This window comes from Dipodomys merriami, unplaced genomic scaffold (assembly GCF_024711535.1).
Source record: "Dipodomys merriami isolate MVZ:Mamm:240054 unplaced genomic scaffold, mDipMer1.0.p SCAF_22, whole genome shotgun sequence".
Classification (NCBI taxonomy): Eukaryota; Metazoa; Chordata; class Mammalia; order Rodentia; family Heteromyidae; genus Dipodomys; species Dipodomys merriami.
The window spans coordinates 19,282,478-19,310,397 of NW_027203604.1; the positions used below are offsets into that span (position 1 = coordinate 19,282,478).

At 41.4% G+C, this 27,920-nt stretch overlaps 1 protein-coding gene across 1 annotated transcript; it reads left to right on the top strand.

Moving 5' to 3' along the window:
- Positions 1–1,891: 1,891 nt before the first annotated feature.
- Positions 1,892–27,669, top strand: LOC138834841 (cytochrome P450 3A9-like). The gene is made up of 13 exons (XM_070033607.1): positions 1,892–2,004; positions 3,913–4,006; positions 4,890–4,942; positions 5,678–5,777; positions 6,411–6,524; positions 6,747–6,835; positions 8,041–8,189; positions 9,084–9,211; positions 10,537–10,603; positions 11,928–12,088; positions 15,213–15,439; positions 23,680–23,842; positions 26,784–27,669. The coding sequence occupies exons 1-13, from the start codon at positions 1,922–1,924 to the stop codon at positions 26,877–26,879; spliced, it is 1,524 nt and encodes a 507-aa protein (XP_069889708.1). The 5' UTR covers positions 1,892–1,921; the 3' UTR covers positions 26,880–27,669.
- Positions 27,670–27,920: the final 251 nt, after the last annotated feature.

Here is a 27,920-nt window from a genome sequence, read left to right on the forward strand (position 1 = left end):
TAATGAACCAGCTTTGCATCCCTGAAATGAATCCTGTTTGATCGTGGTATATAATTTTTTTGGATGAATTGTTGAAGTTGATTGGCCAAAATTTTGTTGAGAAGTTTTGCATCAATGTTCATCAGATGAGTCCCTGCTTGGTTTTGGGATGAGAGTTATGATGGCTTCATAGAAAGAGTTTGGTAGTAAACTTTGTCTTTCAATTTCATGGAAGAGTTGGAGGAGTATTGGTGTGAGTTCTGCTTTGAAGGCATTGTAGAATTCCGCTGTAAATCCATCTGCTCCTAGGCTTTTCTTAGATGGGAGGTCTCTTATTGCTGTTTCTACTTCAATACTTGATATGAGCCTGTTAAGTTAGTTTAACTTCCTATTTTAGTCTTAAGGAATACCAAGCCCATCTTTGTTGGTATAAAATCTTAACTAGTTTGACCATGGTGTAGAGATGAGTAGAATGGCAAAAATGTCATATTAGCTTTCATCAGCAGCCAAATATGTGTTTTGGAAGAAGATGATGTAATTTTAGTTCCTCAGAGATTCTGTAGCTTAAAAAAAGTTATACTGGAAAATGGTGGATGATACTTAGGGGGCTAAGACCTGAGGATCATGGTTCAAAGCCAGCCCAGGCAGGAAAGTCCATGATACGCTTATCTCCATTTAACCACCAGAAAACCAGATGTGGTTCAAAGTGGTAGAGTGGTAGCTTTGAGCAAAAGAGCTTAGTAACAGTGCTCAGGCCCTCAGTTTAAGCCCCACATTGGACAAAAAATAATGTTGTATATAGGAAAAGCATGGGGTTTGGGTGAATTCATTAAGCCATCAATAGCAACCAATAATGTAGTATTCTCATGTTTGAAGTATGGTAGTATCCACTATAATGTATTTCCTTGTCTACTGCTCTGATGGAGAAAGTGGAGGTGAATGTCTTACATGCCAGTACCCTTTCTATTCGTATGATTTAGATTCTCTCTATTCTTCCTGCTGAGAGAAAATGTTGCCCTTCATTGTGGGAAATGTGTTGGAACTTCTGGAGGATCCTTTGAAGGAGGAATCAGAATTTCAACTCAAGGTGCAGCTGCAGGCCCAAATCCTACTATTCCTGCAAGTAGCATCTATCAAGGAAGTATCTAAGCTCAGATGAAAAGTTTTCTATTTCTTATGTGTTTTAGGAACTTTGAGGCCTTATCTGTCACCTGATCCTTTATTGCTCAGGACATAGTATAGGTAATTAAGTAATGATCCAGTATTATTCTTACACAACTAGTTGTGACATCTCTCCCATCAAGAACCTGGGGGGTGGCGAGGGGTGGGAGCTAGAATAATTGCTCTTTCTAGCTATTCCCTTTTGTTTTTGTTTGGGACCAGGACTTGAACTTAGTATTTGATGCTTTTGCTCATTGGCTGGCACTCTACCATATGAACCATGCCTCCAACCATAGCTCCTGAGGGCTTGCTTTCTACCTATGAAAACTTACCCATTCTTCAAAGAACAAACTTTGTAAGCAGAACTGATTCTTAAACACCTGTGGGTATCATTTATTTGGGTGCAGTTTCACGTATGTTGGAATAAGAGCCACCTTGGATATAAAAGCTTAGAGGACCGAGTGCCTGCACTTGACTTTCTGCCAGGCAGTTTGTAACCTTTGGCCCTAATGATAACAGTGATTGCATTTATTTACTGGCACATTTATAAAATGTGAAGTCAAAGTTCAAAGTTTACACATCCATGATTCCTTGTCCATTGCCCTAACTGGGAGAGGATGATTATCTGACTCACATGCCAGTGGGGTATATACACAGTAATTTTTCTATTGGTTGTGCCATCAGCCCCACCTTCTCTCCCAGCCATAAATGGCAGGAGCCTCAGATCGGAAGCCAGCACAATCCAGGGCTGAAAGGAAAAGTTAGAGGAGAGAATTACTGGATGAGAGTGACCATGGACTTGATCCCAAACTTTTCCATAGAAACCTGGATCCTCCTGGCTACCAGCTTGGTGCTCCTTTATCTGTGAGTAACTGTCTGAACTCTGCTTCTCCTACCACCCCATAACCTAGGATTCAGGGTAAAGATTATTATGATCTGTTGATTGGGAATATCTAAAAGAAAATCAAATGGGACAATTGCTCAAGAGTCAGATTTAACCAACACCTTACGGGATTATCCTGTAGAGATCCCAGGAGAGAGTTAATAAATATTTCTCTTTCATGGAACTCTTAAATCTGTCTCTGTCTCTGTCTCTGTCTCTGTCTCTCTCTGTCTCTGTCTTTCTCTCTGTGTGTGATAGTGCCAGTGCTTGGAAATGATCTCTGAGTTGATTTTTGGGTCTGAATTAAAGACTCAAATTCAGCAGAAGCACAATATGAACTGATCACCCTTGGAGGGACGTCAAGATTCTTGGGGTGGAAGGTCTCTATTGTTTGTTTTGGTGCTGGACTTGGGGCTTTAACACATGGCCTATGCGTTGTCACAGGGCTTTTTTGCTTAAGGTTCTCACTCTACCACTTGAGCCACAGGTCCACTTCTGGATATTTTTGGTGGCTAATTGGAGAGTAGAGTCTCACAGCCAGGTGCTGGTGGCTCACGCTTGAAATCCTAGCTACTCCAGAGGCTGCAATCTGAGGATCATGGTTCAAAACCAGCCTGGACAGTAGAGGTTGTGAGACTTACCTCCAATTAACCACTATAAAACTGGAAGTGGTGCTGAGTTTCAAAGCATCAGTCTTGAGTAGAAAGAGCTCAGGGACAGCACCCAGTCTCTGAGTTCAAGCCCTACCCCTGAGTTCAGGCTCCACAACCATACACACACACACACAAATGCATCTTACAGACTTTCCTGCCCAGGCTAGGTTCAAACCACAATCCTCAGATCTCAGCCTTCTTAGTAGCTAGGATTATAGAGGTGTACGATCAGGCTCCCGTTTCTCTCTCTCTCTCTCTCTCTCTCTCTCTCTCTCTCTCTCTCTCTCTCTCTCTCTCAACACACACACACACACACACACAAAACTTACCTCATAAGCACATTGTTTTAATTAATCGATTATTTAAATTTAATTTTATTTCTGAATGAACATACATTGGTAATACCGGGGGTTTTATTATGATAATTTCATACATGGATGCAATAAACTTTGAACACATTCAATTCCTCTATTCTATCTTCCCTTCTCTTCTCTTTCCATCTTTTCAAACAGTGTTTACTGCACCCATTGTGTTATCTTTATACATACACATACACAAAATCTAGCATGTGGAACACATGTACCATCTTTTAATACTCATCAGTCTTTGGTATCCTTTCTTTCCCTCTCTCCCCATTCCACCCATCCCCCCAAACATTCCTGCTTTTAATTATATCCTGTTCTTATTGCTGTCATCTTCATTTTCCTCCTCCTCCTCCTCATCACTACCATCATCATCACCTTCATCATCATAATGATCATTTCAGAGATGAGCAATAGCATGTAATGTTTGGCATTTGGAACATGACATATCTCACATCAATAAGACGTTTTCCAGTTCTATTTTCCTGCAAATGACATTATTTCCACAGTAATATTCCAAAACAAGGTTATTGACTTTTACTGTAGGTTGAGGAGCCTAAAGACTCCAGCTACCTTTAGCTCATTTTTGTGACTTCTGGGGTTCTCTCAGAGGCCATAAGAAAGGAACTGTAGAACATGGGTAATCATTGCTGTTTGAGTTTCTGGTTTTTATTATTTCCGACGTGTTACTCTCCCAGTTTGACTGTCCTACTTCTTGAGTTAGTAACTGGCAACTTTCCATATGTGTACAGTGTGTGTGTGTGTGTGTGTGTGTGTGTGTGTGTGTGTGTGTGTGTGTGTGTGTGTGTGTGTGTGTGTGTGTGTGTGTGTGTGTGTGTGTGTGTGTGACCTGGATTTCTTTTAATATTTATAGATATGGGACCTATCCACACAGAGTTTTTAAAAAGTTGGGAATTCCTGGCCCGAAACCTCTGCCCTTTTTGGGAACTATTCTTGGTTATCGTAAGGTGAGTGTTGTTTGAGCTCTACATTTTGCTTTTCTGGTTGCAAAGACTGGCTTCCTTCCATCTATAGAAAGTGTTGTTGGTGGAGAGGAAATGCTGACTTTCAAAAGCTGTGTGTGCGCTCCCCCTAAAGTATGGCCAGGTGTACTGCAGGGCTCTGTGTTGAGCTGTTCAGAGCATCCAAGGGGCATCAGTGGATCCACTCAGATTTTCAGCATCTTGGCACTCATGTTGAGAACTTGAAAGTTAGACTTGGTGAGCACCAAGGATTTTTCCCTACCAGAGCTAATTCCAGGAAGAGTCATTCTCAGCTCTAGGGACTTTTATTTGCACAGTTAAAATACCACAATTGAGTATCTCATCAGAAGTTTTCTTTTTCCTTTTCCTTTTTTTTTTTTTTTTTTTTTGTTACCTTCAGAAGTCAAACTTCAGAGGAAGTGTTCTAATTACAGTGCCCTATGAGTAGAGGTGGCATCACTCTTATCTTTTCATATTGAGCAAATTCACTTTGCCTTCACTTGCACTCTGACTTCTGCCAGAGTCTTACATTAATTTTCTATGCCAGAAGAGGTGACTTGAACATCCTACCTCCAGGGACCTCATTTGGTAAACAAAAAACAAGTTGCATGAGGAGATAAAAGATAAAAGATTGGACATGTCTGCTGGGTACTGTGCTTAAATATATCGTCTTAGTTCAGACAGCCAATGACCTGGGAATTGCAGATTGAAGCCAGTCCAGGCTCTCCCTCCTCCCCGCGAATGCTTTGATGAAAGCCACTTCAAAGAGACATACTGCATATACAAACTTGTTCTAAAACGTGATCAAGGGGAATGTACTTGGATGAGGTCTTACACATGTAACATTTACCTTTATTTCTCTTCCCAGGGCATTGTATTTTATGATGTAGAATGTTATAAAAAATATGGAAACCTTTGGGGGTAAGTATTCTGGAAACTTCCATGGGGTAGATTGGTGAAGATAGATAATCCATTCTGTTGGTACACCATCAGCCCAGACTGTATTGAGCCACACTGATGAATTATGAATTCTGTGGAGGCTTTTCCTTATGAAGATCTCACCTGTCACTATTTGTGTATGTACATGTTGTGACAGTCCTGGAGCTTGAATTTAGGGCCTGGTCACTGTCCCTGAACTTTTTCCGCTCAAAGCTAGCACTTGTCCACTTGAGCCACAGCTGCACTTCTGGCTTTTTGGTAGTTACTTGGAGGTAAGAGTCTCGTAGAGTTCTTCTCAGGTTGGCTTCAAACCATGATCTTCAGATCTCAGCCTCCTGAGTAACCAGTATTACAGGAGTAAGCCACCAGTGCCAGATATGTTTAATGTTTTTAACATATTAAAAGTTGTGGTGACTGGCATGGATAAAACTCATGTATGCACTGCTTGAACTTAACCAAATGTCCCAATGATCATGAGCTCTTGGATGATCTGTTTTGTCTTTAGGTGTCTCCTCTGCACCTTAGTACATTGGCCTTCATTCTGTGGACCCCTGTGGCATCTGTGTTCAAAATCCCTAGGTTGAACAAGGATCTATTATTGGCATATATTGAGGAGCTTGGAGTATGATCACGGTCTGGATTTCTTTGTTCTGGCTCAAGGTGCATAGCCTGGCAGTTTAGGTTTTTTTCACACAGCTGTGTTTGGTACATACACAGGTTGTACGATGGTCCGCAGCCCATGCTGGCAATTACCGATCCAGATGTGATCAAAACAGTGCTGGTTAAAGAATGCTACTCTACCTTCACAAACCACCCGGTAGGCATCCATTAAAAAACACGTTGTAATATTTATTTATCAACAAAATAGACATTTATCCCTCTTTATTATGAAAGAAGTATAACCTCTGGGGAAATGAGGGAGTGGGGAAGAACATTGAAATCAACATGTTGGATTGAACCCTTTCTGTTTAGAAGATAATTATAAGGAAGACAATAGATAAGTGTCGATAGAGAAGTGTCTAAAATATGAAATCCTGAAATCACATGAGGTAGCTGGGTGCCTCAAAAGGAACTAAGCATTTGGGCTGAATATCGGTTGAGTTTCTTAGGGAGGGCAAACTGCTCACTTAGACAACAAAAAGTTCTTTTTTTTTGGTCTGGTCGTGGGGCCTGAACTCTGGGCCTGGGCTCTATCTTCTCAGCTCTTCAGCTCAAGGCTAGCCCTCCTCCACTTGAGCCACAGCGCCACTTCTGGCCTTTTTTCTTTTTGCTTATGTGGTGCTGAGGAATCGAACCCAGGGCCTCAAGTATGCAAGGCAAGCACTCTACCACTGAGCCACCTTCCCAGCCCACAAAAAGTTTTTAAATGCTGCCAATTCACGAATTTTATACAACTGTGCAAGATCTTCAATTGAAATATAGCAAAAATCTGTTTTTCTTTGGAGTCTAGTCTTTTGGCCCAACGGGATTTATGAAAAATGCCGTCTCTTTCTCTGTGGACGAAGATTGGAAGAGAATAAGAACATTGCTTTCCCCCACCTTCACCAGTGGGAAACTGAAGGAGGTAATCAAACCTGAGAACATGGTGCTGGAAAATTACAGAATGAGTCAGGGGACAGGCAGACAGCCAGACAGTCAGACCAAAAAAGGTGTGTTGTCTTTATGTCCTAGAATTCCATGGTTTCTCATAAATGTGATATATTTTTCATCATTTTTTGGGGGGGGGGGCTGTCATGGCTGCTATGATTTAAGTCTTCTCTTTTAACTTCTCTTGTTTTGTGCCTAGATGTTCCCCATCATTCGTGAGTTTTCTGATGGTTTGGTGAAAAACCTGAGACCACAAGCAGAGAAAGGCAAACCTGTAGCATTGAGAGAGTGAGTACTTGCTGGGCACTGGTAGCCCACACCTGTAATCCTAGCTGCTTAGTCGACTGAGATCTGAAGGTTGTGGTTTAATGCCAGCCCAGGCAGAAAAGTCTGTGAAACTCTATCTCCAATAAACTGCCCTCAGGAAAGCTGGAAATGGAGCTGTGGCTCAAGGGGTAGAGTGCTAGGCTTGAGTAAAAGAAGCTCAGAGATAGCCCAGGCTCAGTGTTCAAGCCCCAGGACCTACAAAAACAGACATAAAGAGAGAGAGGGGGGGAGGGAGGGAGAGAGGGAAGGAGGAAGGGAGGGAGGGAGGGAAGGAGGGAGGGAGGGTTAGAGAGAGAGAGAGAGAGAGAGAGAGAGAGAGAGAGAGAGAGAGAGAGAGAGAGAGAGAGAGAGAGAGAGAGAGAGAGAGAGAGAGAGAGAGGGAGAGGGAGAGGGAGAGAGAGGGACAGGGAGAGAGAGGGAGAGGGAGAGAGAGAGAAAGAATGACTATCACTCCATTCTTGGCTTGCCCAAGCCCCAGTCTATTGCCTATTACAATCCATCACTATATACTGGTTCAAGGGGTAGAGTGCTAGGGTTGGATAAAAGAAGCTCAGAGATAGCCCAGGCTCAGTGTTCAAGCCTCAGGACCTACAAAAACAGACATAAAGAGAGAGAGAGACGGGGGGAGGGAGGGAGCGAGGGAAGGAGGGAGGAAAAGAGGGAGGAAAGGAGGGAGGGAGGGTGAGAGAGAGAGAGGGAGAGAGAGAGAGAGAGGGAGAGAGAGGGAGAGGGAGAGAGAGAGAAAGAATGACTATCACTCCATTCTTGGCTTGCCCAAGCCCCAGTCTATTACCTATTACAATCCATCACTTTATACTATAAGCTATTATTGTCCACATAGCATTTGTACTGCTGTGATTTGTCTGGTGGGGGTGGAGGTATCTCTGTTTTCTGAGATTGAGTTCGTTGAGCTCCCAGGTACGTCTGACCCACCCAGTTTTCCTTGTAAATCCTAGCACCAGGGTTGTGGCCCCTGGTAAAGACTTTGGGGGTGGAGTTCTGGAACCTTCTGATGACCTCTCAAGCAGTTCTGACAGAGAACAGCTTCCAATTCTCTTGTCTTACAGAAGAATTCACCCCTACTTTTTGCTTCCTGTGTAGGAAAAAGGAAAGAGGGGGGAAAAGAAGTATAAGTTTTAATTGTCCGGTGTCTTTCTCTTCTTCAGCATCTTCGGAGCCTACAGCTTAGACGTGATTACAGGGACATCATTTGGGGTGAACATCGATTCCCTCAACAACCCACAGGACGTATTTGTGGAAAAAGTCAAGAGGCTCCTAAAATTTAGTTTCTTTGATCCAGTGTTGTTCTCAGTAGGTTCGTGGATCTCTCTCTGTTTCTCTGTTTCTCTGTCTTTCTCCCTTCCTTGTGAAAAAATAGTTCATTGAGATATAGTTCATTTAAACACATAAGTATCTCACAAACTTGTATAACTCAATAACATTTAAAGATATGTGTGGACATTACCCCTGTTAATTGTAGAACATTTTGTCATCAGATGCCCTGTACTGGGCTAGGAATATGGCTCAGTGGTTGCTAGTATGCATGAAGCCCTGGGTTCAATTCTTCATTACCACATAAATAGAAAAAGCTGAAAGTAGTGCTGTGGCTCAAGTGGTAGAGTGCTAGCCTTGAGCAAAGGAAGCTCTGGGTCAGTGCCAAGGCCCAGAATTCAAACCCAGGACTGGCACAAAAGAAACCCTGTAGCTGTTGTCTGCTAGTTTCTGACACCTATAATCCTAGCTATTTTGGAGTCTGAGATCTGAGAATCGTGGTTGGAAGCCTGTCCAGGGCAGGAAAATCTGAATCTCTAATTTCCAATTTGGAGCTATGACAAAAGTGGTAGGGTACCTGCTTTGAGACAGAAAACCCCCACAAGATTGAAGAGAGTATTTAGACTACTATTGACTAAAGAAAGAGAGAGAGAGAAAGAGAAAAGGAAGGAAGAAAGGAAAGAAGGAAGAAACTCTGTACCTTTTATCTGTTTTTTATTTCTCTCAGGTCTGAATGATCACTTAACTATTTTCTCACTGTCTCTTATGGACCCTTTCTATAAATGTGTCTGGCTTCTGTATCATGCTTTCAAGTTTCATCATCTTGAAGCATGTATTAGTACTTTATTTCTTTTTATGGCTGAATAATATTCCATGGTATAGACAGCACATTTTGTATTTTCACCATGTATTTATTTCTTCTTGCTTTCTCCTTTAGCACTCTTTCCATTCCTTACACCTGTTTATGAGGCATTAAATATTAGCGCGTTTCCAAAGGATGTTATAAATTTCCTAAGAACTTCTGTAGAAAGGATGAAAGAAAGTCGCCTCAAGGACAAAGCAAAGGTAAAAGCTGCTGATGGTTACTTAAAGCTGTTCATGGTTCAAAAGTTATTTGGCTCTAGATGTATGTTTTATCTAACTGTCTGTTCTTTTCTAAAGTTATATGGAAAACCCTAGATTGAGAAAAATAATTTTTAGATTGGAAGGGAGAATGAAGTGTGTAGTGGTTGGGAATGAAGGTATAAAATATACCAGAAAAAAAGAATTAAGTTATAAATGCTAGCTATCAGTGGCTCATGCCTGTAATCCTTGCTACTCAGGAGGCTGAGATCAGATTTGAGGATCATGGTGTGAAGCCAGCCTGGGCAAGAAAGTCAAGGAGACTCTTCTCTCCAATTAGCCAGAAGTGGCTCACATGTTATAGTGCCAGCCTTGAGCAAACAAGTAGAGGGACAGAAACTAGGTTCTGAGTTCAAGTCCTAGTACACACACACACACACACACACACACACACACACACACATTTCATTTCCAAACTTCACATTGGCTATTTCAGGCCATCTATTGTAGTGTGTCTAAGTTGAATTTCAGCCCCTGAAGGCCTGTCTGAATACTGATTCATACAGCTTAGATGTCACAACAAGGATGTCTGTATTACTGGGTTCCTTTAGGTGTCACTGAAAATTTTCTAGCATTCCAGAATTGTGACATGTTTCCAGATCCTTGAATCTGTGGGACTATCCATTAGGAAGTATGTCCACAGAACAAAAGTCTGAAGTCCTGTTGTTGTTTGTGAGTAAACAGACGTGATGGGAGTAGAAGCCAGATCCTACCTGGGCCAAGAGTCTGCACTCAGAAGTCAGAGAATGTCAGAGCTGGGGAGAGCAAAGACCAAAAACTGTTGATCAGGATAGCTGGCTTTCTTTTAGGAAAAGATCCTAATATATAAATATATATAAATATATAAATATATAAATGGATATTCTCATTCACTGGTGACTCAGACAATCTTTGAAAGTTTTGTGTCCAGGCATCGGTAGCTCATGCCTGTACCTTGCAAATCAGGAGGCTGAGTCAGATCTGAGGATCGTAGTTCAAAGCAGCCTGGACAGGAAAGGCTGTAAGACTTATTTCCAATTAACCACCAGAAAAGTGGAGGTGATACTGTGGTAGAGTGGCAGCCTTGAACAGAAAAGCTCAGGGACAGCACCCAATCCCTGAGTTCAAGCTCCATTACTGACAAAAAGAAAGAAAAAAAAAGGAAAAAGAAAGATGTGTGGAGTTACATGGCGTATATTCACAGAGGGAGGCTAAGCTCTGCTCTTCTGATTTACTTCTCATTTCATGGATTACCTTCTGTCTTTGAAATCTATCTGTCTTCTTTCCAGCACCGAGTGGATTTATTGCAGCTGATGATTAACTCCCAGAATTCCAAAGACATGGAGTCCCAAAAAGGTAACAGGGAGTCCTTTGGGTCTATTCACAAGGGAAATCTGAAGTCAGTTTTCCACATAGAGGCATATTTCTGCAGAATTTCACAAAGGCCCACACTCTGCTCTTTTATATGGCAGCCAAAGGGAATCTCATGCTCAGTACCATGACCTTACATATTATTACATTTACAGCCAGACTCCAGTGGCTCATGCTTGTCATCCTAGCTACTCAAGAAGGGAAGATCTGGTAATCATGGTTCAAAGCTAGTCCAGGTAGAAACTTCATGATACACTGAATTCCAATAAACCACCAAAAGGCCACAAGTGGAGTTGTAACTCAAGTGGTTGAGTGCCTTGTGCTAAAAGGCTCAGGGGACAGAGCTCAGGCTCTGAGTTAAGCCCCGGAATCACACACACACACACACACACACACACACACACACAATTACTCTCTTCGTATCATCATTTATTTTGATATTCAACTTCTCTCATGTTTGTTCACTGAAAACCCTTTCATGTGGTCTCCATATTTTTAAGTAGCTGGTATTTTAGAGAAATTGTAGCTTCATAGACAATTGAGGTAAATGCAGAAATGTTTCCCATATACTCTTTTACCTACATATGAATAACCCCTTAACTTCCTATTATAGTGATTTCTTTTTTTGTCCACTTCTGGGGCTTGAATTCAGGGCCTGGGCACTGTCCTTTAGATTTTTTGCTCAAGACTGACATTCAACCACTTGAGTCATACTTCCACTTCTGGCATTTTGGTGGTTAATTAGACATGAGAGTCTAGGTTGGCTTTAAACTTCAATCCTCAACTCTCAACCTCCTGAGTAGCAAGGATTAGAGGAATGTGCCACTTGAACCTGGCAACCTATTGATTTCTCCACCCTTAGATCGTATGTTTCCCTTAGATCCTTCGAATATGTTTCAATGGAAAAGATCCCTCCATGCTCTTTTCTTTCTATTGTTATTAAGACATAGTAGTTGTACAAAGGGGTTTTGTCTTGCTGTTTCCATATGTGTACACAATGTCCCCCAATCAGACAGATGGGGTCACACTGCTCTGGTGGCACCTGTTAGATAGAATATGGTCTCTTAAATGACCCAGCTCTAAGTAGCAAAAATGGAGAACACAGACAAAATGGGCAATGGTATTGCAGACCTTTGGGAAACTGGATTGAACTTAGTTTGTCTCTTTAGCTCTTGTCATATGTGGTGACTAGGTGACATTACCTTGCTTTTCTATGTCTTATCCTTAGGTATTAGTGGTCTTATAAACCATGATTATGGCATTGTGTACTGACTTCATTGACCTAAAATGTATGTTTCTTTTCCTTTAGGTCTCTCTGACCTGGAGCTAGCAGCCCAATCAATTATCTTTATTTTTGCTGGCTATGAGACCACCAGCCTCACTCTTTCTTTTACTATGTATCTATTGGCCCTTCACCCTGATGTCCAAAAGAAGCTGCAAGAGGAAGTTGACAGGACTTTACCCAATAAGGTGAGGGCAAGGCACCTGGGGAGGGCGGGAACTGATGAGGCATTACAAGAATGCCTCCTTATCACTTCTGGTGAGGAATTCTGTACAAGGTTGTATTTGGGAAGAATTTGGAGGGAAAAATGAAAGGGGGTGAGGGAAATAAAGGTATTCAGTGCTACTCAAAGACGTATAAGATCTTTGTAAAAAGCTAATTTTTCCAATTGAATCCCTGATTTGTCATTAAATAACATGTCCAAGGTAGGCACTGTTGGCTTGAACCTGTAGTACTAGGTACTTAGGAAGCTGAGATGTGAGGATCATGGTTCAAGGTCAGGCAGGCCCAAAAAGTAAACAAGACTCTTATCTCCAATTAACCACAACTGTGTCTCAAGTGAGTAAAAGAAGCGCAGGCCCAGTGTCCATGCACAGAGTTTGGCACCAGGACTACTTCCCCCGCTTAACCCCCCGACCCACCCAAATAAGGCAAAAATCTCAGTGGCACAGAAGTATAAGCACATATGAACTAAATATTTAGGTGCTGATAGGTGCTAGATGTGCTGTGCCCAAGCCAGGATGGACTTGGTTAGGCTGCACAGGATGACTCAAGCTCCAGTCTCCTTTGTGTATGTATACCACATTTTCTTGATCCATTCATCTACTGAGGGGCATCTGGATTGGTTCTATATCTTAGCTATGGTAAGTAATACTGCAATAAACGTAGTTGTGCTGGTAGCTTTAGTATGGTCTTGGTTTGTGATCATTCAGGTAAATGCCCAAAAGTGGGATTGCTGGGTCAAAGGGAAACTCTATGTGGGGTCTTTTGAGGAACCTCCATACTACTTTCCAAAGTGGTTGAACAAGTTTACACTCCCACCCACAATGCAGTAGGGTTCCCTTCTGTCCACATCCCCTCCAGCATCTGTTGTTATTAGAGTTCTTGATTATAGCCATTCTAACTGGAGCGAGGTGATATCTCAGTGTTGTTTTGATTTGCATTTCTTTTATGGCTAGGGATGTTGAACATTTCTTCATGTGTCTATTGGCCATCCTTCTTTCCTCTTCAGAGAAGTTTCTCTGTAAGTCTTTAGCCCACTTATTAATTAGGTGGGTGTTTCTTTGAGGATTTGTTGTTGGGGGATTTAATTTTTTTGAGTTCCAGGTATATTTTAGATATGAGACCCTTGTCCATTGTATGGCTAGTGAAGATCTTCTCCCAACCCGTGAAATTCTGTGCCTCCATCAGAAAGAATGAAATTGCCACATTTATTAGGAAATGGAAAGACTTGGAAAAAATTATATTAAGTGAAGTAAGTCAGGCTCAAAGAAACATAGGTCCTATGGTTTCCCTTATTTGCAATAACTAGTATATGTCTGAGACAAGCAGAGATGGTCAGATAAGTTGATGTTAGGCTAAATGAACCCCAAGTTAAGAACTCAAATGGTTTTTCTTTCTTGCTATTGTTTCTAACATATTTATAAGATGATTTCTTTGTTGCTTTGTATGTCTCTCCCCCATGGTATAACCCCAGTTTTCACTGTATTTGATGCTGGTATAATTTCTGGAAGGGAAGGAAAAAAACAAATTGTTTAAATAGGGATACAGTTGGACCCATTGCAACAATGACGTTATGTCGAAAAACAAACTTTACAACTTTGGCGGGGGGCGGTGGGTGGAGAGAGGGGAGAGATGGAAAGACAGGGATGGTAAGGGGAAACAAAGGAGGAGGCAAACATGCTTGATAAGAAATGTATTCATTACCTTGCTCATATAATTGTAACCCCTCTGTACAGTATTTTCACAATAAGAAAAAACTAAAAAGAAAAAAAAAATTCAGTCTCCTGAGTCAGAGCTAATGTTGAGGAAGCTAAGCTATGACCCAGGGGCATCTGGCATCTAGGCTAATCTTCATTAGAGCACTGAGTGACAGCCGCACATTGTCACACTGTGTTTACATCTCTGTGTTCACACTGAGATTCTATGGGCAGCTGGACTGGCAGTCAAGAGAGCGCATGGCCCACAATCAAGCTCTAAAGGAACAACTGTGGACTGGTCTAGCTGAGGCTGAGTCTGTGCATTTGTATCCTCTTTAGAACTTTTACTATTACTGAAAGTATGTGTCCTGGTATGTCCCTCTTTTTTATTTTTAAAACCATATCATTTTTTTCCTTGATTAGTTATAGAGTTGCATATGAAATGTGATTGTGTATATCTAGAATATAAGTATTATAATGGATCCATATTTATTATATAATTGCAAAAGTGGCCACACAGTCTATTTAACTTAATAGAACAGGAATTCTCTTTTCTAAAGACCATACCTCTGTTCTCTCTCTGGTGAGCTGTAACACTGACTTTGATGTATTTGACTGGAGGACCATTGTCTTCAGCTATTGGTCACATTCCCTCACAGGAGAAAGAAAAGCAGTACAGGGCACCAACAATGAGCTTAGGCCCCAGGGGATTGACTAGCATAGCCATCCCTCCTATTTGTGTTTTTTTTCATGGGCCACTGAGCAGATCCTAGGACTTGATCACTAGTTAAACACCTGTGGCAGAGTGCTGGTGGCTGTAATCCTAGCTACTCGGGAGGCTAAGATCTGAGGATCACGGTTCAAAGCCAGCCTGGGCAGGAAAGTCCATGAGATTCTTTTTTTTGGGGGGGGGGTCCAGTCATGGGTCCTGAACTCTGGGCCTGGGCGCTGTCCCTCAGCTCTTCAGCTCAAGGCTAGTGCTCTACCACTTGAACCACAGCGCCACTTCTGGCTTTTTTTCTTTTTGTTTATGTGGTGCTGAGGAATCGAACCCAGGGCCTCATGCATGCAAGGCAAGCACTCTACCACTGAGCTACCTTCCCAGCCCCCTGAAATTCTTATCTCTAATAAGCCACTCAGAAAACTGGAAGTACAGCTCTACTCAAGTGGTAGAGCACTTGACTTCAGCTGAAGAGCTCAGGGACAGCATCTAGGCCCAGAGTTCAAGCCCTACAACTAACAAAAACAAACAAACAACCACCTTGTGAACGTTAAGGTTCACCAACAAGAGTTGGTAAGAGCATTGGAGTCCTAAGAGCATTGGCAGAATTTCATAGAGTTCAGACTGTATCCCAAATAATGTAATAATGAACATCTGTTCCTTGCTTGTCAGGCACCTATTACCTATGATGCCGTGATGGAGATGGAGTATGTGGACATGGTGGTGAACGAGGTTCTCAGGCTGTACCCCATTGTTGGCCGACTTGAGAGGGTCTGTAAGACAGATGTGGAAATCAACGGAGTGGTTATTCCCAAAAACACCGTGGTGATGGTACCAACCTATGTTCTTCAAAGGGACGCCAAGTACTGGCCAGAGCCTGAGGAATTCCGCCCTGAGAGGTAAGTGGGGCAAGAAAGATGCCTTCCCAGATGGGGGTCACTTCCAGCACCTGCGTGGCCCTTAGCACAGAAGGCATAGTGTTCTTGTTCAATGATTTGCACAAATGTGTTTATCTTCAGCAATTTTTTTTTTTTGGTTATGGGGCTTGAACTCTGGGCTTGGGTGCTATCCCTGCACTCTTCAGCTCAAGGTGAGCGCTCTACCACTTGAGCTACAGCACCACTTTGGGTTAATTGGAGATAAGAGTATCACTGACTTTTCTGCCTGGGCTGGCTTTGAACGGTGATCCTCAGATCTCAGCCTCCTCAGTAGCTAGGATTACAGGCGTGAGCCAATGGGGCCTGGCTTTCAGCAATATATTTTTTTATATTACAAGCATAACAAATGGACAAAATTGTAAAAATGGACCAGAAAAAAAGGATACAAATCCCAAGTCTAGAAGTAATCATTTGTCAGTGATATGCATGTAATTGTACTGGATTTTATTTTATTTTATTTTTTCTTGTTGTCTTGTCAGTCATGGTGCTTGAACTCAGGACCTGGGCACTGTTCCTGAGCTCTTGCGTGCTCAAGGCTAGTGCTCTACCACTTTGAGCCATAGAACGACTTCTGGTTTTCTGGTGGTTAATTGGAGATAAGAATCTCTTGGATTTTCCTGCCAGGGCTGGCTTTGAACTGTGTTCCTCAAATCTCAGCCTTCTGAATAGCTAAGATGACAGTCATGATTCTCCAGCACCCAGCTGGTTGTTAATTTTAAAGGACAGATTGATTGATTTCAGTCACTTGTGGCTCAAAACCCTTTGCAAAATATGAAACAGTATCAGATATATACAGCAGTATTGAATATATTCCAAACAGTAAAATATGAGAATTATGCTGAATTTATATTATAGGAGTACCTATAATATAATAATGTAGAGATGTTTTACAGTATATGCTAGGTTATACTTAAGTCTTTTGCAAATAGTCTGCCATTTCTTTTTGTTTTTGGTAGGCAGAACTTGAGTATTTATACTATACCGGTACATGACTGGTGTTCAGTTGAATTGTGATTTTTTTGTACGTTTTTTATTGTAAAAGATGCTGTACAGAGGGGTTACAGTTACATAAGCAAGATAATGAGTACATTTCTTATTGAGCATTGTTGCCTCCTCCTTTGTTTTCCCCCTACTATCCCTTCTCTCCCCTCACCTGCCTGCTCCCCCCTCCCCTGCCGAAGTTGTAAAGTTCATTTTCATGTTATAATTTTTTATCAGGGCCTTGAGCATCTATGGATTATGTTTTGTTTGGATGTTGCAACTAATCCTGAATAGACAAGGCAAAGTGTGTGTGTGTGTGTGTGTGTGTGTGTGTGTGTGTGTGTGTGTGTGTGTGTGTGTGTGTATGTGTGTGTATGCACATGGGTGACAGGTGGGTGTCTATGAAGATTTAGGATGACTGTATGCATCTGCCATCATTTATTCTATACTCTCTGCATTTAGATATTTGGGATTTTTATTCCCTCTGGTTTTGTGTGCCATCCCCTTTAGCTGTCTAAATTTGCCACACCACCCCATTTTGGGAAACACAGTTGTCTTGCACTGATTAGTCATTGGTCCTTGACCCTCCAGGGTGATCACTAAAATGCAGACTGAGGACCTGAGATGTCTTGGGCCTGATGGTTCAGGAAACCTCTCTGAGGCCAGAGCAGACTGTGGGTCCTCATGGCCCCATGTGTGGCTGCTATCCTGGGGCAGCTCCTGAATCATCCTTCCTCTGGTGTTGATTGAGCAAGCTCTCCTGGAAATGTGGAGCTAAGGGCAGGCTTTGGGCGCAGTGTACAATCTAGAAATAATTTCATTGTTATGTTGGTAAACAATTTTAAAATGGGATTTTAAGATCAGAAGATGTGGATCTTGACCTCAATTGTCCCTGAGCTGGGGTCTTCCTGGTGGTAGAGGCCTTGTCTTGTGGGCGGTGCTGTCTCTAGAGCCAGCATGAAGTGTGCCCCTCGCTCTGGTTGAAGGAGCGAGAAGCAATCAAAGTGCAGATCAGAGAACCCTCCGTTCACAACTGCACTGTGTTGCTTGTAAACACACCACTTTTTTTTTTTATTGTAAAGATACTATACAGAGGGTTACAGTTACATGAGTGAGGTAATGAGTACACTTTCACTTCCTCTTGAACATTGTTACCCCCTCCATTGTTTTCCCCCTACTATCCCCTCCCTCCCTCCCTTCCCCAAGCTTCTTTTTTTTTTTTTTTTTTTTGATTGTGATTAAGTGATTACTTAATTTCCGGAAATTCACAGTATTGTGGAATAATGATGCTCATTTAAAGTCACAAGTTCATTCTAACTTTCCTGGAGCAAATTGTCTATCACAGTCTGTAATATATAACGGTGCTCATATGTTATATACCATATATGTGATCAGCAGCATGGGGATATTTAGTAGTGGTTCAACCAGATGAGTGGGAGTTCTTTGTTTCTTAAGTCCTGTTAGTTTTGTCATATCACCTAACATTTTGGATTCATCATCCACTTATCAGGGAGACCATGTACTGTTTGTCTCTTCGTTCTTGGCTTACCTCGCTCAACATGATTCCTTCTAGCTCCATCCATTTCCCTGCAAATGCCATTATTTTGTCATTTCTAATGGCTGCATAATATTCCATTGAGTATAGATACCACAATTTTTGGATCCATTCATCTGTGGTGGGGCATCTAGGTTGTTTCCATATCCTAGCTATTGCAAACAGTGCTGCAATAAACATGGAGGTGCACGTGTCCTTGTATATTGGTTCCTGTTGTTCAGGGTAGATGCCTAGAAGTGGTATGACTGGGTCGTAAGGGAGGTCAATCTTTAGCTTTCTAAGGACCCTCCAGACTGCTTTCCAAAGTGGTTGTATGAGTGTACATTCCCACCAGCAGTGTAATAGCGTTCCTCGTTCTCCACATCCCCTCCAGCATTTGTCATTGGCTGATTTGTGGATGTGGGACATTCTGACTGGGGTAAGGTGGTATCTCAGGGTTGTCTTTATTTGCATTTCCTTCACCACCAGGGATGATGAACATTTCCTCATGTGTTTCTTTGCCATTTTTATTTCTTCATTTGAGAAGTCCCTCTTTAGTTCCCTTGCCCATTTAGTAATTGGTTTGTTGGGTTTGGGAGGGATTAGTTTCTTGAGTTCCCTGTATATACAGGATGTTAACCCCTTGTCTGATATATTGCTGGTAAATATTTTTTCCCAATTAGTTGGTTGTCTTTCTAGCTTGGTTGCGATAGCTTTATCTGTGCAGAAGCTTTTTATTTTAAGGTAGTCCCATTTGTCGAGTCTCTCTCCAATTTGTTGTGACCCTGGGACTCTGTTCAGGAAGTTCCTTCCTGTGCCTATTAGTTCAAGTGTCTCTCCTACTCTGTCCTGCAGTAGTTTCAGAGATTCAGGTTTAATGTTAAGGTCTTTAATCCATTTTGAGTTGATGTTGGTGCATGGTGATAGGCTGGGGTCCACTTTTAGTTTTCTGCATGTGGCTGCCCAGTTTTCCCAGCACCAGCGGTTGAAGAGGCTGTGTTTCTTCCATTGTATGTCTTTGGCTCCTTTGTCGAATATCAGCTGGCTGTAGGCCTGTGGGTTTATTTCTGGATCTTCTATTCTGTTCCATTGGTCTTCGGGTCTGTTTTTGTGCCAGTACCATGCTGTCTTTGTTATTATAGCTCTGTAGTAGAGTTTGAAGTTCGGCATGGATAGCCCTCCCATATTGTCTTTATCCCCTAGAATTGTTTTGGCTATTCTAGGTCTTTTGTTGTTCCATATGAATTTTTGGACTGTTTTCTGTATTTCAGTGATGTACGTCATTGGGATTTTAATAGGAATTGCATTGAATTTGTATATTAGTTTTGGAAATATTACCATCTTTACTATATTAAGTCGGCCTATCCAGGAGCATGGGAGGTCTTTCCATTTCCTAGTGTCTTCTGCAATTTCTTTCTTTAACTTTTTATAGTTCTCATTAAATAGTTCTTTTACATCTTTGGTTAGGTTAATTCCTAAATATTTTATTTTTCGGGAGGTTATTGTGAATGGGGTTGCTCCCTTTATTTCCCTCTCTTCCTGTACATTATCAGTGTATAGGAAGGCAACTGATTTTTGTGGGTTTATTTTGTATCCTGCTATTTTGCCGAAGTGATTTATGATTTCTAAGAGTTTGGGGATGGAGTTTTTGGGATCATGGAGGTATAGTATCATGTCGTCTGCAAAAAGGGATAGTTTAACTTCTTCTTTCCCTATGCGGATCCCTTTAATGTCTTTTTCTTGCCTTATTGCCCTGGCTAAGGGTTCTAGGACTATATTGAAGAGGAGTGGAGACAGTGGGCATCCTTGCCTTGTTCCTGATTTTAGGAGAATTGGTTGCAGCTTTTCCCCATTAAGTATAATATTGGCTATTGGTCTGTCATAAATGGCTTTTATTGTTTTTAGAAATGTTCCTTCTATTCCTATTTTCTCCAGAGCTTTTAGCATGAATGAATGTTGAATTTTGTCAAAGGCCTTTTCTGCATCTGTAGCGATAATCATGTGATTCTTGACCTTGGCTCTGTTGATATGTTGGATTACATTTATTGACTTACGTATGTTAAACCATCCCTGTGTCTCTGGGATGAAGCCTACCTGGTCATAATGAATTATTTTTTTTATGTGTTTCTGGATTCTGTTAGCTAGAATCTTGTTAAGGATCTTTGCATCTGTGTTCATCAAGGAGATTGGCCTGTAATTCTCCTTTTTGGTTGGGTCTTTGCCTGGTTTGGGGATGAGTGTGATATTGGCTTCGTAGAATGAGTTGGGATAGCTCCTTCCTTCTCTGTTTCTCTGAAGAGCTTGAGGAGTATGGGTATTAGTTCTTGTTTAAAGGTCTTATAGAATTCTGCTGTGAATCCATCTGGTCCTGGGCTTTTTTTTGTTGGAAGACTTTTGATAGCTTCCTGTATCTCATTATAGGATATTGGCTTATTTAATTGGTTAACTTCTTCTTTGCTCAGTTTGGGCAACTTGTATTTCTCTAAAAATGCATCCATTTCTGCCTGATTTTCTTCCTTTAGAGAGTATAGCTTTTGAAAGTAGTCTGTTAGAATTGTTTGGATATCTTGGGTACGTTTGGTGATGTTTCCCGTGGCATCCCTAATCCTATTAATATGGGTTTCCTCTCTTCTTTTTTTAATTAATCTAGCCAATGGGCCATCAATTTTGTTTATTTTTTCAAAGAACCAGCTTTTTGTTTGGTTTATTTTGGTTATGGTTTTCTGATTTTCTAATTGGTTAATCTCTGCTTTTAATTTGGTTATCTGGCTTCTTCTAGTAGCTTTAGGTCCCATTTTTTCCTGTTTTTCTAGCTGTTTTAATTGCAACATGAGATTATTTACTTTGTCTGTCTCCATTCTCTTGATGTGGGCACTGAGGGCAATAAATTTGCCCCTCAGGACTGCTTTTGCTGTGTCCCACAAGTTTCTTTGTGAGGTGTTTTCATTTTCATTGAATTGTAGGAAATGCTTTATTTCTTCTCTGATCTCTTCTGTTATCCAGGCATTGTTAAGGAGTGTGCTGTTTAATTTCCATGTATTGGAGAAATTTCTGCGGTATGCTTTGTTATTGAGAGCTAGCTTGATTCCACTGTGGTCAGATAGGATACAGGGGATTATGTCGATCCCTTTGTATTTGCTTAAGTTCCTTGCATAAACTATGATATGGTCTATTTTGGAGAAAGTTCCGTGAGCTGCTGAGAAGAATGTGTACTGTGTTGTTTTAGGGTAAAATACTCAGTAGATGTCAGTTAATTCCGCTTGAAGTATGGCCTCTCTTAATTCGGTAGCTTCTTTGCCAATCCTCTGGTTGGTAGACCTGTCCTTTGGTGAGAGTGGTGTGTTAAAGTCTCCTAGTATTATCGTATTGGGTTCTATTTTATTCTGTAAGTTTGAGAGCATTTGTTTGACATATCTGGGTGCACCAATATTTGGGGCATATAAGTTGATGATGGTTATATCCTCCTCTTGGATTGTTCCCTTTATTAATATGTAGTGTCCGTCCTTGTCTTTCTGTACTGATTTTAATGAAAAGTTTATTTTGTCAGATATCAGGATAGCTACACCTGCTTTCTTACTGGGGGTGTTTGATTGGTAGATCCTTTTCCACCCCTTCACTCTGAGTTTGTTTGTATGTTTGGCTGAGAGGTGGGTCTCCTGAAGGCAACAGATGGATGGGTCTTGTTTTCTTATCCAGTCCTCAGTTCGTTTTCTTTTAATTGGCGAATTCAGCCCATTTATATTAAGAGAAAGTATAGAGAGATGCATTGTTGTCCCTGCCATTCTGTTTTCCTAAGTTTTTCTTTTTTCCTTTCCTCCTGTGCTTGCTCAGTTAGACTTTGAGTAACGCCTGTTTGGGGCAGGCCCCAGTTCCTGGCTGCTTTCTTCAGGTTGTGTCCCCCCTCTTAGAATTCTTTGTAATGCTGGCTTAATGTTTATGTATTCATTTAGTTTTTCTTTGCTATTAAAAGTTTTCAGTTCTCCATCAAATGTGAATGCTAGCTTTGCTGGGTAGATCAGTCTGGGTTGGCAGTTATTGGCTCTCAGGGCTCGTATGGTGCTTTCCCAGGCTTTTCTTGCATTCATTGTTTGTGTGGAGAGATCTGCAGTAATTCTTATTTTTTTCCCATTGTAGTATAGCTCCTTCTTCATTTTTGCTGCATGCAGGATTGTTTCCTTATTATTCAGATCTATCATTTTTACTATAATGTGTCTAGAAGTGTTTCTCCTGGGGTCTTGCTTGTTGGGTGTTCGATAAGCTTTTGTGATGTAGTTAAGATGGTCGTTTTTGAGGTGGGGAAAATTTTCATTGATTATATTGTTAAATAGGTGTTGCATTCCCTTGCTCTGGAATTCCTCACCTTCGTCCACTCCAATTATGCGAAGGTTAAATTTTTTAGCATTATCTGCTTGCTCTTGAATATCCCTTTGGTTTAATTTGAGTGTTTTTTCCATATCTGTCACTTTTTGGTCTAGTTGGTGTATTCTGTCTTCTGTATCTGACACCCTACCTTCCATTTCATTCACTCTGTTGACAGTGGCTTCTATTGTGGTTTGCATGGAGGAAATGGATCCCTTTATGGATTCAATGTTGGTTCTCAGAGTACTGATCTCACCTCTCAATGAGGTATGCATTACCTCTAATTTGGCATTTATCTCACTTCTTACTGAGGTTTGTGCAGCTTCTATTTTTGCATGCATCTCTTGTTTGATACCCTGTATCTCTTTGGATAGTTCATCCTTGTGCTCTTTCAATTTCTGATCAATTTCTCGCTTTATTTCTTGAGTCATTGCCTCCAGCAACCCTTGGAAGTAGCCTTTGTCTTCCATTCCTGCTTTGCTCCCACTGGGGCTCTCCCCTGTGTGGCTGCTGGCTTTTGAGGTGGGCTTGCTGTCCTGGGTGGTAGTAAACCTTGTGATTTTTCTCTGTGATTTTCGCATGGAGGTTCAGGAGACTGCTCTTCAATTTTGTTTTGGAAACACACCACTTTTATGTCCCCACATATTGAAAACTTCTAGGGTCATGGGATAGGAAAAGATGTATAGCTTACAATTCTTTCCTTTTGTTGGTTAGACATTTTAAAAATTCAATTTCGTTGTTGTTCTAAGGTGTTGTATAGCAGGGCTACCATTTCCTAAGTCAGATGATGAGTACATTTCTGTTGTTGTTGATGGTGGTGTTAGTGGTATTTGTTTTTGATTGTGGCTTAAAAAGTTTTTTTTTAGAGGCAGTGCAGAAAGGGAGGGAAGAAAGATGAACTAATACAATCATGCTCTTCAGTATACATTATAAGTTGGAGTTCTTAGAGCAAAACCACAGTAGGAGTCTGGTGCTGGTGTCTCACACTTACAATCCTAGCTACTCAGGAGGCTGATATCTGAAGATCATGGTTCAAAGCCAGCCTTGGCAGGAAAGTCCCCATGATAGTCTTATCTTCAATGAACCATCAGAAAAGCAGAAGTGGCACTGTGGCTAAAAGTGGTAGAACACTAGCCTTGAGCTGAAGATTTCTGGGACAGTGCCAAGGTCCTCAGTTCAAGCCCCACAATTGACAAAAAATAAAACTAAACTCTAGCAGGATTTCATTGGCCAATACTATCTAGTACTGTTTAGGGATATCCGAAGTTCAGCCACAAATAGTTGGGTTCTTGAGATGTTCATGTTTTCCCCACTTTTGTTGCTTCAGGTTTAGCAAGAAGAACAAGGGAAGCATCAATCCTTACATCTACATGCCCTTTGGAGTTGGGCCCAGAAACTGCATCGGCATGAGGTTCGCTCTCATGAACATCAAACTTGCTCTTGTCAGACTCATGCAGAATTTCTCCTTCCAACCTTGTAAGGAGACCCAGGTCAGTATACTTCCTAGGTAAATAATACTTCATGACATTTGTTTGGGACTGAATACTGGGGCTTGAACTCAGGGCCGCACAGTCTTCACTGTGTTGTTTGCTCAAGGCTGGTGCTGTACCATTTGAGCTATAACTCCACTTTTTCCAGTTTTTTTTTGTCGATCAATGGGCCTGATCTCTGGGCCTGGGTACTGCCCCTCAGCTCTTCAGCTCAAGGTTAGGGCTCTACCACTTGAGCCATAGCTCCACTTCCAGCTTTTTCTGTTTATGTGGTGCTGAGGAATTGAATCCAGCACCTCATGCATGCAAGGCAAGCACTCTACTAGTAAGCCACCTTCCCAGACCCCAATTTCCAGCTTTTTGCTGTTTAATTGGAGAAGAGTCTTATGGATTTTTTCTATCTTGGACTGACTTTAAAGTGTCATCTCAACCTCCCAAGTAGCTAGGATTATAGGCATGAGCTAAGGGTGCCTGTCTTTATGGGAGATTTTTTTCTTATTTTTTTTTTTTAAATTGAGAGGCCTATTGTCATCTTTTAATATTTGATTAACCAGAAAATCTTCGTTGTTAGTGTTGTTCCATTTCTCAGATTTCCCAATTTGGGAACCAGATCATTTATTTGATAAAATCAGAGTAGGAAACTGATGTCCACTCCGTTTGGATTAGCATGATGTGGCTCTGCTGAGGATTTTGGACCTGAGTGCATTTGAACTTCCTGTCAGCTGGAGTTAGGATGCATGGCATTTGATCATGACATAGAATGATCTCGTGATGTTGATATTTGATGGGGTTCTCCTTTGCCAACGCTTACAGCTGTTTCTTGAAGGATAGACTTGTTTCCAAGGCTCATGTATTTAAAATTCTGGTCTTGCTTTACAGTGAAATTGCTGCCTGGGAGAGGGTTTGTAGATAGATGATAGATAGATAGGTAGATAGATAGATAGACAGACAGATAGACAGATAGATAGATAAATAGATAGTTTCTGCTTCATATATGGCTTTGGGAGTGCTGTGTCACTTTCCTCTTAAATGTGCAACCAAGCAACTTAACCTTAAGAAAAAGCATACTTGAGATGGGACAAATGCTTTTCAGGTCCCCAGAGCATCTTTTTTCCAGATTGGAGAGTGTTCACTTTCATAACAACGTGCTTGTCTTCCCTGTTCTGGGATGGGCAGGCCACCCCTCCACTACTGAAAGACCAACTCACAGTATGGAGTACTTAGTACAGTACCCAGAAATTCCCTATTTCCCACTATGCTGGGAAGCCAAAAGAACATGATAGGAAAATCAAAAGAAAGGGAAGAAGGGAGGGAAGAAGGAAGGAAGCCAGGTACCAGCTGCTCATGCCTGTAGTCCCAAGCCATTGAGGATTCTGAGATCTGAGGAACATGGTTAAAAGCCAGCAAAGTTAGGAAAGTCCATGAGACCCATATCCCATGGACTTAACTACTGAAAAGCTTGAAGTATAGTTGTGGCACAAGTGGTAGAGTGCTAGTCTTGGTCAAAAAGCTCAGTGACAGTGCTGAAGCCTTCAGTTAAAACTCCAGGACAGGGCTGGGAAGGTGGCTCAGTGGTAGAGCGCTTGCCTTGCAAGCCTGAGGCCCTGGGTTCGATTCCTTAGCACCATATAAGCAAAAAGAAAAAAGCCGGAAGTGGCGCTGTGGCTCAAGTGGTAGAGCGCTAGCCTTGAGCTGAAGAGCTGAGGGACAGCGCCCAGGCCCAGAGTTCAGGCCCCACAACTGGACCCCCCCAAAAAAAAAAAACTCCATGACACCCCCATTTCCCTACGCACAATTGGGAAGGAAAGAAGGAAGGAAAAGTAAAAGAAGGAAGAGAGAAAACAAGCAAGCAATCAAGTCCTTCTAGAAGTCTCTCTCGTCATTAAACTTCATTGGCTCAAATTGAAGAATTGATTGGGCTATTTAGAATTTGAAGACTTTCTGTAATTCAAATGTATAATACTTTCTCAGGGTTATCCTTGACAGATCCAACAAATCTAAAATGAAACTTTTTATTTTTATTCTTAGTGGCTAAGAATCTGATTTAAATTTTGTGTGTTTTTTGTGCCAGTCCTGGGACTTGAACTCAGGGCCTGGGTGCTATCCTTGAGCTTTTCCCCTCAAGTGTAGTGCTCTACCACTTCAGCCATAGATCCACACCCACTGTTAGGATTATTAACTGGAGATAAGCGCCTCAGGAACTTTGCTCTCTGGACTGGCTTTGAGCTGTGATCCTCAGATCTCAGCCTCCTGAGTAACTAGGATTTCAAGCATGAGTCACTGGTACCTGGATAGGTAAATTTTTAAAACTCATTCCTTTATCTTAAAATTATATCAGTAGAGTAACATAACATATATACCTATATTTTTTCCCAGTGAACAGATGAAAGAGTGATTTCCTACCCCAATCTTGACAGAGTTTAATGAATGAAAGTATTCAAGACAAGCAAAGTCAAAACTTGTTGACAATCATTACCTTTAATGTGTCTTTTTCTTTTCTGCTGTGATTGGAGGTACTTGGTTCCTTGCTTTCTCATTGTGCTTCTTTCCTTTTTTTTTTCAATTTTTTTATTGTGATTAAGTGATTATATTATTTCCCAAATTTCACAGTATCGTGGGATAGTGATGCTTAGTTAACGTCTCAAACACATTGTAACTTTCATGGGGCAAATTTTCTATCGTGGTCTATAACATTTATGAGTTCTGTGAGCCTTTGACAGTACAGTTATTTCTTCTACATTGGGTGATATGTACATTTCTTTTGTTTTACATGGCGTCAGCTGTTCCCTCTTTCCCGCTCGTTGCCTCTCTCCTATTGCTGCCAATGAGTTGCTTAGTTCGTTTTGATCAATGTCCAGTGCAGCTGATGGGTCTCGCTGTTGTATGTTTTCTCCTGATTCCCTCTAGTTCTGTGTTCATTGTGCTTCTTTCACTGTTGCAGATTCCTCTGAAATTAATTGATCAAGGACTTCTTCAACCTGAAAAACCCATTGTTCTAAAGATTATGTCAAGAGATGGGACTGTAAGTGGAGCATGATTTTCTGCAAAGATTTTTCTGCTTGTGTTTTTCAAGAACTTTGTGTCCAAGAGCACTAGAAAATCGATTCATTGTGTGTGTGGGAAAAGAACCCCTCAGAAATGAAGCCAGGTCTGGTCTTCTGCTGTGAATTTGTGATTAGCAATTCTGGACAATTTCAGGTTTGTTCAATGGCTGTATGTATGGGCTTTTATCTACTGGGTGCCATAAAGGAACTGACTTCCTGTTCTCCCAGGAGTATTTCTTTATCCCGTCATTATTGCCATTCTCTGATCAGAGCACAGGCATTTATCACTAATCTTACCAGCAATTAGGAAAAGGAGAGCTCTTGTGATGACCCTGTGGTCAAAGGTCTATGTCCAATGTTTTATTTGCATCATTCTACTATGTGAATTGTGTTGAGAAAGCTGATAACAAACTCCATTCTGCAAAGAGTATGATTATGAGGCCTCTACCCACAGGAGGGGCTGAAAGAGGATCTTCCATTTTTATCATTAGAACCAGTGATTGTTTGGGGTCTGTTTCAAATCTCCAATTAGATTATTCATCATCCACAGGGTTTATCTGCCATGTTCTTCCTCATTGAAGGGGTATTGCTCTTCTGAGGCTACCATTTCTAAGTTCATGTTTTTGTACCACTCTACTGAGATGTGTTGTATTGGGTTTTGATCTAATGTTTCTATCTCATCTCCCCCCAGTATTCCTTTGTAATCCATTTTCATCTCCCCACTGTGTTAATATAATGAACACTGAATAAAGATAGTTGCTTGGTCAATTGATTCAACAGCAATGTTAAAAGCACTCACTTATTTCAAACATCATCCTTTCTTCCCCTTCGGTTCCAATGCTTTCACTCAGTGCTTTCTGTTGTCTGTTTTCCTTGTTTGCTGATAATTTAGTCCCAAAGCTTCTAGAGTACACCAAGGTGGTGGGTACACCTTGCAATGGAGAAGGGAGTCATGATGGCTTCAAGTCAGTGATAAAGTAGGACCAGGAACTTCCCCACATGGAGGGGAAGCCTGGCCTGGATGTGGGAACCCA

What these genes read in the sequence shown, in the direction of transcription:
- LOC138834841 (XM_070033607.1), top strand. Translation starts at nt 1,922, where the DNA reads ATGAGAGTGACCATGGACTTGATCCCAAACTTTTCCATAGAAACCTGG. An exon ending in CTATTCTTGGTTATCGTAAG is followed by an intron (nt 4,007 to 4,889) that starts GTGAGTGTTGTT and finishes TTCTCTTCCCAG; the next exon opens with GGCATTGTATTTTATGATGT. An exon ending in GAGGAATTCCGCCCTGAGAG is followed by an intron (nt 15,440 to 23,679) that starts GTAAGTGGGGCA and finishes TTGTTGCTTCAG; the next exon opens with GTTTAGCAAGAAGAACAAGG.